We start from the raw sequence: 13963 nt of genomic DNA, 5'->3' as shown, positions 1-13963 counted from the left end.
TGTTCCTGTCTTATTCAATTTTGATTCTTACCAATCCTGGCTCTTCTCATGCAAGGGAGTCCTGGTTGGTCAGTTTTTAGTTCACAGAGGCTAGACTGCTCCAGCCCCTCAACACCTTACTGCGGGCTCCTTGCACTCACCTTGTACTCACTATTCATTTGGACAAAAATCCCTCACGGCTTCAGCTGTGTTCTCATGTTGGTTTCCTGTGGCTTCCAGTGCATAATCTGTTGGCTATTTTATGCTTTTGTTCTCAGGTCCAATTACTCCCTTTTGACTCATCCTACACAAATGTTGGTAATGTTAATACCATGGAGGTCTTGTCACTTTTGATAGTTTGTTTGAACCCTTTCGGATTTGGGGGTTTGTGGAGATAACTTGTCACTTGTTAATGTTTTCCATGGGTTTATGGTTTTTCTGCTTAATCTCTTTATATGGGGAACTGAGGAGATTAAAAATCTATACAGCTTTGTAACAGTCTTTTCAGAATTCCCCTCTGGAGCAGTTTAAATAAGTTGGAGTTTCTTTTTCTTAAAGATTTGGTAGAATACTCTTTCAAACTGTCTCCATCCTGTGTGTTTTTTTGTGATTAACTCTTTGAAAACTTTCTGTGTTCTCTCTGATAATTTGTATGTCAGATTACAAGCTCTTCTGGAGTCAGTTTTGATAATTTATATATTCCTAGAAAATTACCCACTTCCTCCATGCCCTCAAATTTATTAAAATTATCTTCATACTCCTCTGTATCCGTGGCTAGTGCTTCATTTTCATTTGTTTATGTCTACTGTGTTCACCTTCACTTCTTGAATTGGTTAATTACAGGTGGTTCTGCTTCCCCCCCCCCCCACCCAAACAACCAGCTCTTGAATTTGTCAGTTCTTCTGATTAGATGTTGGTTGCTTAATTCACTTCTTTTTATTCTTTCTTGTTCATTATATAATTAAAAACCTTTGAAATTTCTTCTGAGTGCTGCGTTAGCTATATCCCAAATTCTGATGTCATATTTCATTGTTTTCTGAATACTTTGAAATTTTATGCTTGATTTACTCTGTGACCCAAGAATTGCTTGAGAGAGATTTAAAATTTTCCAGAAGGTAGGTATTATTATTTTCTAGTTTTGTTATTAACTGTTCTTTTCGTGTGTGTGATTTAAGATTTTTTTAAGCTATCTAACATATGATTACATTTATTTATATTTGTTACATTTATTACAACCTATTTAAATGTTCTGTAGGCACTTGAAAAGCAGATACATTTATTATGTTAAGACTCCCATTATAGGGGCGCCTGGGTGGCGCAGTCGGTTAGGCGTCCAACTTCAGCCAGGTCACGATCTCACTGTCCGTGAGTTCGAGCCCTGTGTCGGGCTCTGGGCTGATGGCTCAGAGCCTGGAGCCTGCTTCTGATTCTGTCTCCCTCTCTCTCTGCCCCTCCCCCGTTCATGCTCTGTCTCTCTCTGTCTCAAAAATAAATTAAAAAGTTGAAAAAAAAATTTAAAAAAAAGACTCCCATTATATTGGGGCACCTGGTGGCTTGGTTAAACATCTGACTTTGGCTCATGTCATGACCTCACAGCTTGTGAATTTGAGCCCCACCTCTGCTGTCAGCACTGAGCCAGCTTTGAATCCCCTACCCCTGCCCTGCTCATGCTCTCTCTCTCAAAAAATAAACTTAGTAAAAAAAAGACTCCGTTATATGTTGGTTAGGTCATCTTAATTAGGTCTCTTTTTCCTTTTCATGTTTGTAGGGGTGTCCATTTACTCTATGTAAAACTGAGAATGAGCACCCACCACTAATGTATTTCATTTTTCTCCTATTTTCCGAGGTTTTGCTTTTGAATGCTGGAGTGCTTGAATGGGAATCCTTACCAGTAGATCTTTATTATGAATTGTAATCTTTACATCATGAAGCATACTTCTTTTGTCTTAATAGCTTTTTCTCTGAATTCAGTCTTGTCTGATATTATAGTCATAAATACAGCTTTCTTACTATTTATATTTGCTTAGTATACCTTTGCCTACTCTTTTATTTTCAGTCTTTCTGAATCACTTCATACTAGACAGATCTCTTTTAAAAACATTTAAATTCAAATTTAATTTTGATAAGCATATTATAAAATTCACTTCTAGATTTTTATATATACCATATAGTCCTTTATTCGTCAGACTGGGAGTTTTTCTTTAATAGGTGAGTTGAACTCATTTTTTATTTATTGATACATGTTTGATTTTAGTTTTGTCATCAAAAAATCTGTTAGCCTTTGTTCATATGGCTTTTGCCTTTTTGTATCATTCACTATATGATCCATTATTATAGTTTCAGTATGTGTTCTTTGATAATTTGTAAGCTCTGCGTTGTTATCTTGTGAGTTGACTTTTTTAGTTATAACATATATATTTTTTCCCTTAACGTTTCATTTAAGATTTCATTCCTGTAAGAAAAGTAGAAATAGTACACTGAACATCTGCTTATCATTCAGCTAGATTCACCAGTTGTTAATATTTTGCTGCAGTTGCTTTATTTGGATTATCTTCTTATTTTTATTCCTAAGTATCTGAAGGTAACTTCTAAACATACTCTTCATCCCTAACTACTTCAGCATGTATTTCTTGAGAACAAGGACATTCTGAGAATAAGGCACAATACCATTTTCACATCCAAGTACTTCAACATTGATACAATATCTATATGGAGTCCATATTTAAACTTCCCCATTTGTCTCAATAATGTCCCTTAGAGCCTTTTTGGTTTTTATCCATTAAGTATCATGCATTGCATTTATTTATACCATTTTTCTCCTTTAATCTAGATCAGTCTCCCAGTGTTGTGTTTATTTTTTCCTATGAAAAATCTAGGTAGCTGTTCTTGTAAAATGTCCCAACATCTGGAGTTGTCTGTTTCCTCATGATTACATGCAGTTAAATTTTCTTGGCAAGAATCTTCATAGGTGATTATCCTTCTCATTCCATCAATCAAGAGGCACATATATCAGTTTGTCCCATTATTGGTCATGTTAGATTTAGTCACATGATTGAGGTAGTGTCAATTGTCTGGTTTTTTTACAGTATCTTTTGACTTCTTCCTGGGAGCAGTGACTAGATATTTTTCTCTTTCCATCTTGTTTTAATCATTTATTTTCTCATTACTTTTAAAACGCGCTTATACCTCTGTTATTTGACTTACTTTTTTTTTTGAGTTTTTTTTAATGTTTATTTATTTTTGACAGAGAGAGAGACAGAGCATGAGCAGGGGAGGGGCAGAGAGAGAGGGAGACAAAGAATCCAAAGCAGGTTCCAGGCTCTGAGCTGTCAGCACAGAGCCCGATGCGGGGCTCAAACTCACAGACCACGAGATCATGACCTGAGCCGAAGTCGGACACTCAACCGCCTGAGCCACTCAGGTGCCCCTGTTATTTGACTTACTGATTTGAAGTACCTTTTGACTTCAGCTGTAGGAGATGAGGAAGATGAAAAACTCAAAATACACTATCTTCTACCTTTTTTTCCCTCTTCTCTTCCAACTTTTGTTTATTCATTCACTTTCTTTAAAATGAAGAAAAGGGGGGGGAGGGCACCTGGGTGGCTCAGTCGGTTAAGCAGCCGAATTTGGCTCAGGTCATGATTTCACGGTCCATGAGTTCGAACCTCGAATCAGGCTCTGTGCTGACAGCTCAGAGCCTGGAACCTGTTTCAGATTCTGCGTCTCCCTCTCTCTGACCCTCCCCCGTTCATGCACTGTCTCTCTCTGTCTCAAAAATAAAGGTTAAAAAAATTTTTTTTCAATAAAAAATAAAATGAAAAGGGAACATAAACTTAATCCAGTAGTTCTAAAAATTACTGAAAACATCCCTCAGATCAGAGTTTTCAGTTACATGGGTGAAACCCATCCATGGAATGCACAGAGGCTGGAGAAGTTGGAAGAGACTGGCTGAAAAAACAGAGCAAACATGCTGGGCTGGGGAGCAACGCTTGTTGGTGGGTGTGGGTTTGGGCTTGGACTATTTTTTGGAACCTATTACCTGTCGTCTTCCCCACTTAAAAATGGTGATTAACCATTCTTAATTATTGGTTTGACCTTTCTAATCTAAAAATTATAGGCTCTGGAGCACCTGGGTAGCTCAGTCAGTTAAGCATCTGACTCTTGGTTTCAGCTCAGGTCATGATCTCATGGTCTTGGGATCAAGCCCCGTGTTGGGGTCTGTGCTGAGCATGGAGCCTACTTGGGATTCTCTCCCCCCCTCCCCGGTCCCTCACCCCTCCCCTCTCTCTGCCCTCCCCTCCCCCCATCTCTCTCAAAATAAATACACATTTTAAAACTGTAGGCTCTAATCTGATGAGGAGATTGAATTTCTATAGTAGCAAGCAGCTGAGTACTCATCTAGGACTGGTATCAAGCTGGGGGCCACCCCTGACCCTCATACCTGCCTACTTCTCACCTTCCATCTATGCCATCGCCATTTCTGTGCCTAAGTGTGCCTTATTTCTTTTTCCTAGGTCTCCCAGTGGCTGGGCAAACCTCAGAATTTGTTAACCAAGTGTTAGAGAAGACGGCAGAAGGCAATCCCACTGGAGGCCTTGTAGGACTAAGGATACCAACGTCAAAAGTGTAATCAGCCTCATTGGACCACTGGTCAGAAATGTCTGTGTTTGTCACATTATTCATTGTAAATTTTCATTCTGTTTGCATGTCAGTTTAGCATTATGTAAACATTGATTAGGTTACATTGTTTTAAGAACTAAGTAGCATAAGTGAAGCATGATCCAAAATACTTGATTATTGCATTTTCAGAGCATAAACCATGGTTAAAACTGCTACTGGCATCAGAATTGGAACGTGTACATTTAAGTAAACGTTTAGGTACAGATTGCGAAAATCTGTTAAAGTCAAACAAGTTTCGGAGGAGTGAAGATATTAGTAAATGCCAAATACTGTGGCAGGTTTATGCTCTGAACCACACAAAAAAATTGAGGAAGCATTTTTTTAAACAGTCCGTTTAGATTGTTTTTAGAATTATTCCTTCTGTTCTGATTTTTCCACAACCATTAATCTCACTTGTACATGGCACAACCCAGCACTCATGCCCATGTGCCATATTAGAAGTTCATTTTCCGAGCTCAATATGGTATATATAAATATATATATAGATATATATATAATGTCTGTGCAAGTAAGAAAAAAAAGCATATTCTTTGTGCCTTGTATTTTGGGGAAACTATAAAACTGGTAATATTTTGTATGATGAAAACCCTACTGAGGAGAAACAAGATATATAGATGGAGAAATTATGGGGTTTAAATGTTTTTTTGTTCCAACTCTTTTTCAAATTTTTTGAATGTATATAGGACTATGTTGAAATGTAGATATATGCCACAGAGTCTGTGTATTGTATAAAAAACAAAACAAAAAAACAAACAAAAAAAAGATGGCTCTAGAAAACTCCTATTTCGGTACTTGACCGGAAGAAGACAAATACTTGCACATTATTGCGATTGTTTTATTTTTTGTACCAAAGACAAATGCAACTGATATGGCAAACTGCCAGTCTAAGTAAAGTTTTGCACAGCTTACATGATACTGTATGAATGTATGAAAAACAAAGGAAAAAAAACCCAGAAAAATGAAAAGGTCAGGGTTAGGGATCTTACTGAACTGTGAATCTTATTTCTGTTTGGGTCCAATTATCTACAGAAGGAGCATCCACACATACAGATATTATTTTGCCGTTCCTCTCATTCGCTTCCATAGTAGATAAGTTGGTGGCCATTTAGATGTCCGTAAGTCTTTTTATTTCTGCACTTATTGTAGGAAATTTTAATATATTTCATTTTAGTAAGCTATTGGTAAAATAGTTTTTGACCTTGAAAATTAAAGTTTATTTAGCTTATTGTAGTATACTTCCACCAAACAACCAAAATACAGATTATTTTTATTGTATTATATATATATATGTAAAGAAAGAAAAAAAAGCTAAAAATATCTAATTCTTTAGTTGCCACTTTTCCAATCAATGTATTATTGTGCATGTAATATTTTCAAAGATCAACACAAGCTTAAAACAAAAACAATTTATAGATTTTTATATTTTTGTACAGGTATTTTCAAACTAGCTTCTTCAGACTTACATGTGACTTCTTCTATGTTTCTAGAACTGAGAAATAATTAACACATTTAGTTTTTAGGTGCTCTTTTTTGCTCACATAAAACAGCTTCATTAGTCAGTGTTTTAACTATGTTAAAGCTTTACCTCTTGATGAGAAATTTCTTGTGTCAAGGCAGCATTATAAACCTTCCCCACAGATCTTTCCATTCTGTCTCTCTTACTGTTGATTCTCTAATCTTGTGTTTTGAACTCTGAAAACTGGTGGCTTAAAAACTATACTTAAAAAAACAAAACAAAACAAAAATCCTATCTAGCCCAGAAAAAATACCAAAAATTTCAGACCTAGCTGCTGGGAAAGTATCTATTTCTCCAACCATTTCTCCGTTACTCCCTGGAGAATTTATTCCTTAATTATATTTTGTTTTTACAGTGTGTTTCCTTTTCTTCTACTTTATTCCCCCAACCCTCACCGCTATTTGTAAGCTGTAGCATATGAAGCTATAGCTTATAAAGGCTTGATTCTAAAACACACAGTAACAACTGAACTATGTCCTTATATGCTTCTTTGACATCATGAAAAGGAAACTCAGAAAAGGATTAACACCTTAGCTGAACTGTGATACACAAGATTTTCCTGTGTGCTTGGTGGAAATGTACCTGGTCAGTGCATTCATGCTCAACAGGCGATAAGCTCAGATCTAATGGTTTAATAGAACGTAAGCTCATTGTTTAAAGTTTTTCCTCTTCAGGTGGGAGAAGGCAGAGCACAGGCTTATAACTTGGAAGTATCTGAAGTTTTGACAGAGTGTGTTTAGTAGATTGAAACATGTTCCAAAATATGGCAGTTTTGCAATCAGGTGAAAATCACTTCATGATAGAGATTCAGCTGATGAGGTTTATAAAATTGCCCCTTTCTAGCTGCTCTGTTAGGAATTCTGGTTTTTGATACTTTTTTCCTGTCTGCAAACCAGAATTTGATTTTTTGGTCTTGCATTTCAGAAAAAAAAAAAAAAAGACTTTGAATCTGTTTAGTAGATTCCATATCCTTGCATTTCAGTGTTTTATATGTACTACTTAAGTTAAATAGTTTAAAAGCTTTTAAATAGTTGAGCTTTTTAATGTTGACACTTTATTTTGTACCTATTTATATATGTATGTATATCTTAGAAAAGCACTTTGTTAAAAAAAAATTGCATTTTATATGATTCCTGCCATTTGCTGCTAAATCTGGGCTGGTCAGAATGCTGCAGCGATACTTGATCTAAATAAAAAAAACCTGGCAGTAAAATGTAGAGTGAAAGTTAAATCCTCTTGCTGTTTTAACTTTATCATAAAGATGACATAGGCAAGCTGTGCAGCTTTACATTTTAACCAGGGGACTCTGTGGCATTTAAAACCGTCTAGAAATGGTTGTACTTTAATGCCAGTAATAATCTGCTTCCTCTATTGTCATTCAAATATATACGTTTAGTGTATCACACAACAGATCTTATAAGGGTAACGTAAAAACCCCAACAATTGTACATGTTCTGTTTTTGAAAATTGTGGCATGTATTTTTGGGCGAAGATCATTAGAGAAGAGCTCTCTAAAGGTTTTCTGTGTTCATACATGGTATACAGATAGCTCATAATGAAGTCCAGAATCTTACTTTAAGTGAAGGCATTGTGAATTCACCTCAAGTAAACCCATTGTTCCAAAAGCAATTATAAACTTTGACTCGAGTACTACTATGATTTAAGAAAAAAAATACAAAAAACGTTCTTCCTCGTTTCAGATACACTGGATTCTTTATAGAGTTTGTCTCCATATGAAAGCATGCTGTCCAGTTGTTCTTGTTAAGATCTTGTCTGAGTTTTGAATTGGGTGCCACACTTTTTCAGTCAATATGATTGCTTGTCCTACTGTACCATGTATGATTCTTGTCCTTTCCTATATCCTTCATGACAGATTATGATGTGGCTTTATATTGTGCCTTACTTGTACATTGAAACTGAACATCTTCATTCCCTTCCACTTCCTAAATCTTTCACTTTGACCTTTTTGGTAAGAGAATCAGAGCAATTATAAAAACATCGTGAAGGATTTCAGATGGGTATGGTTTCAAATTCCCTCTCTTCACAGTTATTTTATATTTGTATGGAAGACCAGTTTTGAATGGTCTTTAAATATGAGAGGGAAAGACTTAGCAGTAATTTCACTACATCCCTTTTTTCTGACTTTCATGAATTTGTCCTACATCTTCTTTCTGATGCTTGACTTTATTTGCTCCGTAGCAATAGTCTGCATTTAAAGAAAGGTGTGTTCAGTTCATCAGCTTGAAATTGACTATTTCATCTTTCCAGAATTTTTTAGGAGAAGAATACCCGTTTTGTTTGTTTTATAAAACAGATGACAAGTCTCTTTAAAAGAAACAGAAGTACAGTACTTTTGAAATACAATGCTGTTAGTTTGGATTTCTTTTTTTATATATACTATTCATACAATTATCTGATGTTTGCCTTCATTAATAAAGCTGTTAGTTTATTCACCAAAATGTCAAGAATGGATGTGCTTTTCTTTATTCCATACATTTAAAAATATTTTAGCTGCTAAGATTTAGTTAACTTTCTAAGAAACAAATTCAAGTTGCCTTCAGCAGGAATTAACAAAAGCTTATGTTCCCTTTCTTTATATAGTCTTCCTAAAATTCTGTTCAAGTATTTTCTAGTTAATTATGTAAGAGAATGTTAGCATCTCTCCAAATCTTGAAACTTGAATTTTGAGAATGCATTGAATTATGCTTTCAGTGTTAAAGTAAAAGGTTTCAATTATCCTTCTAGTGAAGTCGATTGTGGAATACCATTTCCCATGGAACTGAGGCCATTTCCACAACTTTGCACAGAATTGCAGTCTTGTTCTTCCCTTGGATCATGACAAATAAGTCTCACACAGTGCCGTAATACTTGTGGATTCTTTTGTAATCTTTGTAATCTTAATAAGGGCATTATGAGAAGATGACTCCATGTTTTTTTAATATTTCAAACACATTGGGATGGAACAATGAATGTCCGCTGTAGGAACAGTTGTTTCGTTTTAAGGAATAAGCATGTTGGGAAAAGATGATGAAAATGTACTACTGACAGTTTTACACTTCCATAGGCGAGTGGGATTATGTGTTGAAGCATAATCCTCATGCTTAGTAAACTGACTGAAATTGTAGAAATTACACCTAGGAACTGAATGATGCCAAATTGCCATTTTTCTTTAGAAAAGAGAGGTTTGGGTGTAGTAGTGAGGGACTAGAACCTTAAAACTGCTTCCAAACAGTTATCTTGGAATCGAAGACTTGGTGACTAGCGAAGAACACGAGGGTCCGGTATCTCAGTGTGCCAAGTTCAGGTGAACTAGGTTTGCCTCTTTCATAACCATGTAAACACAATGGTGTGTAGGTAATTAAATTCTGGGTGTATGGGAGCGGGACGGACTACTGTGTCTTGCCCTTCGCCCTTTGTTTTTTTCGGAACCAAATAACAGAAATGTGTATGTGCGTACTGTATCTGCCTTCTCCACCGCATCTTTATGACACTGTATTCCGCTGCCTGCTTTTTTTTTTTTTTTTAACCTTCTTTCCCTAGGATTTGTCCTCCAACTTAGCATTTGTGATTAACAGTTGATACTAGGGCTGACCGCACATGAGAAGTCACAAGAGAAGAGCGGAAGGGCAAGAATTCAGAGCATTCGTTCATACAATGTGGCAACCTCTTTTGCGTAGTGGCGTAGGATCCTGTTTGTAATGCTATCATAAATATTCTGTAGTTTTGTTTCCCCATTCCCCCAACTGGAGCTATGAAACTTATTGGATTCAGTCTTGTCTTTTGTCTAGAAAGAATTTTATCTTGTTGACGCATGAGCTGTTTAAAAATTATTCTATTAAATGTTGGTTAATAGTTGTGCAGTTTTTCTTTTCAGAAGAAGAGGCAATTCAAATGTTGCCTTTGTTTTCTGTCACCTTCCAACCCCCCAGCACTTCTAGTCAGATACAGATTCATCAGTGTATGCAACATCCTTTGTAATTTAAAATAAAAAAAAGATGAAAAGGTTTTGAATTGTTTGCCTCATGTTTTCGCCCTTCCCTTCTCTGTTGCTTTTCTGTCGTTTACCAAGGTGGCTAACCATCTCCTCGTCTGCAAAGAAATTGCCAACTAAAGACAGCAGTGAACTGTGGATTGTGCTGCCCCTCTCTTGGTGTAGGGCATAAAGAGCTAACGTTTTGGACACTTCGGGCTTTTTCAGTACTCTAGTGAAAGTTAGTGATTATGGAAAATTATTTGTTGATGAAAACATTTGCATTCTTCATAGTTTGGAACATAGTTTAGTTTACATGTATTTTTCGTCTTTGATTCTTCAGGCAAGCAAGGGAAATAAAATGTTTCAAGTCTCTCCTGACTTAAACATTTGTATGTGCTTGTATGTTTAATCAAAGTACGTCTCTGAGATAGGCTGGGTATATACACAGAGCCTTAAGTGAGGGGACCCGAGTGAATACCACCGTGGCACTGTGTTCCTTCAGCCAACAAACATTTGTTTAGCCCATGCTCCGCCAAGACTTGTGCTAGGTACGGACTGTAAAGAGATTAGAGAGACATCCAGGAACTCCTGAGGTTGCTGAGGGGAGGCAGCATGTGAACAGGATCATGGAACGAGACAAGAGCTGTTACAAATGGAAAGGGTTCTGGGTACGTTATTGCCGAGATACTGGCAAGGATGCGGGTACCACATCCAGTAGGGTATGTTAGGGAAGAATTGACAGGCTTGTGTTCGTGATATCCCAGGACTCTTGAAAAAAGCTCTTTTTGCTTCATTCAAAGGATATTGGGACCATCAGAGAGCAAAGTGGACATGGCCTCTCAGGGACTGGTTCTGCTTCAGGACTTGACCTCCATCCCAGGAGCCTCTGTCATGGTCTGGGAACTTTTAAGGAGTTGGGTGAGCCAAGTCAGTATAGTTCTTAGGAAACCAAACCTTTTGTGGGTAGCATCTAGTTAAATGGGTTGTTCAGTTGTCCCTCCTCACCCAGTGATTTCAGAACCAGGAGAGCTCTTTAGCAAGCAAGAAAGACATAAGTTGGGAAATGCTTTAATATTCCTGCTGAAAGGTTTATAATAGGAAGAGGGTGTTAGAAAGGCTAGGAGCACCTCAGTGACTCTGTTGGTTGAGTGCCCAACTTCGGCTCCGGTCATGATCTCACGGGTTGTGAGTTTGAGCCCCGCATCCAGCTCTCTGCTGTCACCCTGTCAGCACAGAGCCCGCTTTGGATCCTCTGTCTCCCTCTCTCTGCCTTGTCCCGGCTTACGCTCTCCCCAGAATAAATATTAAAAAAAACAAAGAAAAAAAGTCTAGAAGGCTGGGGGTAGCATTCATTAAACCCCTGCTAGGTGCTTTCCAGTCAGGTAACTCTGCTCTCTGTGGCGCAGTGAGGTGGATGGGTGTGTCCATCTTACAAAGGAGAATAAACTCCGTTGAGGAGACTCACCTCACACCCAGCATGTGTGATGGCCCCAATTCAAACTCCTGTCTGCTGTCTGCACTGAGAGACGATTCGTACTCCTGAAGGGCCAGGCCAGGTCACAGGCAGTGTATAATGGTATCTGTGTAGGAGGGAGATAATAGGCTTAGAATCTGAAACCAGAAAGAACTAAAGCTAAAACCAAGCAGACGTAGTAACCAAAAGTTACTCTCAGGATGTGTGGGTAGAGGTGATAGAAGCAAAATAGTGTTGGCCAAAGCAGCCTGTGATCGAGAGTGTGGGTCACCACACTGTACGTCTATCCCTCAAAGATGGCCTCTAGATTAAGGGCTTAGAGTTGGGTCTCTTCGTTAGAAGGGAGCATGTTGGAGGTGGAGAAAAGGGGATCTGTGTTTTCTTCTCTAATTGCTATGTAGAGAATTGCATGGAGACTGTCAGTTGCATAGAGGCCCAAGGTCATGCATCCTAAATAGGGAGCTTCTATTTGAGGATCCAAAACTTTTGAGTGATCTGAAAAATGTCAGTTTCTTTAAAAGAGTCTAAACTTACAACATCACCGGGAATGAACTTAAAATGTACAGGGTCTGGATAAAGAAAACTTTAAAATAATATGAAGGACATAGAAGAAGACATGAACAAATGGAAAGAAAGACCCAAGTTCTTGAACTGGAGCAGCCAACAACATGAAGCTGTCAGTCCTCAAAATTAACTAATGCTATCTCAATAAAACATACCAATGGGGTTTAAAAAAAAAAAAACAACACCTAAGTTCATATGGGGAAAAAAATAATAGCTGGAAGATGATGCTAGGGGGAAAAAAAGATTGGGTGTTTAATCCAAACATTAAAACACATAAAACTATAAATAAAACTAAAAATTTTTGGTGCATAAATGAATAGGCCAATAGAACAGAAGGAAAAGTTTAGAAACAGATTCAAACATAAGAATTTATTATGGTAAATGTGCCATCCAGAACCAGGGAGAAAAAGATGGATTCTTCAGAAAACAGCGTTGGAACAACTGGGAAACTCTCTGGAGAAAGAAAAGTTGGCTGTATCTCACACCATATTTCAAACTGTATACATAACAGGAAATGTTGGCAATTCCTTTAAAATCTGTGGGAGGGGGTGGGGAGAATGTTCTAACTTGGATCCCAAATTCAGGAGTCATAAATGAAGATCGACAAATTCTATGTGAAACAAAAATAAAAAATTGAAACCTTTTTAAAGTCAAAAACATCCTAAGCCAAGTCAAAATGCTATAGACTATGAAAAAACTCATCTCTAAGGGCTAATCCTCCTAATATATTAAGAGCTCCTGGAAACTAGTATGAAAAACCAACCATCCAATAAAGAAATGAGTAAAGTAACTACAAAAAGCACTCAATCTCATTCATAATAAGAGAAATGCACATTAAATATGGCAGTTTCACTTAATCAAACTGGGAAAAATCCCAGTGTTTAACACACCATGTTGGTGAGGCCATGGGAACGCAGGCATTTGTACCACCTTGCTGTGGATAACTGACGTAACCTCTATGAAGAGCAATCTGGTAGTTTGTATCTAAATTTTAAAATGCACATATCCTTTCATCTAGCACTTCCATTGGCCCTGGGCAAATCATCCTGTGCCTGTTTCTTCATGTGTAGAATGCAGACAATTCTACCTCGTAGGGTTGTTGTGAGAATTGTTAGATGAAACACATTAAGAACTTTGTACAAAGTGCCTGGCACATAGGAAGTACTCCAAAAATGTCAGCAATGTAAGAGCAGCTAATGCACGTTGAGTTTTTAAACATATGCTGCATTTACTACACGGTGCTTGGTGCTTTTCATGTATTACCTCATTTAATGCTCCAGCCATCCCTGTGATTATCACCAGTTAGCCTCAAGATTCTGAGGCACAGAGATGTGAAGTGGGTTGTCCAGCAGGATTCAAGCAGGGTTGACTCCCAAGCTTCCCTTAAGGGAGGGTGCGTGGAGCACTGGAGTAACACAGATGGGCAAGCCATGTGTTGAGTTTTGAGGGAAGATGTGGCTCTCAGTTAAGGCTCTGCCACTCTCAAGTTGGGTAGCCTTGGGGCAGGATGTTCAGTTTTGTTTCACTTTTGACCTACTCTTAGTCCATCTGCCAATCTGTAAAACTGGGGTGTAACTATTTCAAGTGTGGTTGAGAGGATTAAACTAGGCATTCAGGTCTTCCTAATTCATGCTTGCTGATGTGAACAAAAGTACACAGGGTGGGAGCAAAAGGGGAAACGCATTCTGAGAAGAGGGAACAGCACATTCCAAAGCTACAGATCTAAAAAGAGCCTGAGGAATCCAGGAGTGGGATGAGATGTGGTGGCTGATGGCCT

The 13963-nt window shown here is 37.7% G+C and overlaps 1 protein-coding gene across 1 annotated transcript in view; it reads left to right on the top strand.

Moving 5' to 3' along the window:
- The window catches only part of CREBRF (CREB3 regulatory factor), a 59602-nt gene extending 49422 nt beyond the window's left edge, over positions 1-10180 (top strand). The window contains exon 9 of the mRNA XM_043595860.1: positions 4494-10180. Within this exon, the coding sequence (XP_043451795.1) occupies positions 4494-4609 (116 nt within the window). The 3' untranslated portion in view covers positions 4610-10180. The remainder of the gene's footprint in view (positions 1-4493) is intronic.
- Positions 10181-13963: the final 3783 nt, after the last annotated feature.

Source organism: Prionailurus bengalensis, chromosome A1 (assembly GCF_016509475.1).
Source record: "Prionailurus bengalensis isolate Pbe53 chromosome A1, Fcat_Pben_1.1_paternal_pri, whole genome shotgun sequence".
Taxonomy (NCBI): Eukaryota; Metazoa; Chordata; class Mammalia; order Carnivora; family Felidae; genus Prionailurus; species Prionailurus bengalensis.
The sequence above is the reverse complement of the archived record's forward strand: the minus strand, read 5'-3'. Positions and strand labels throughout refer to the sequence as shown.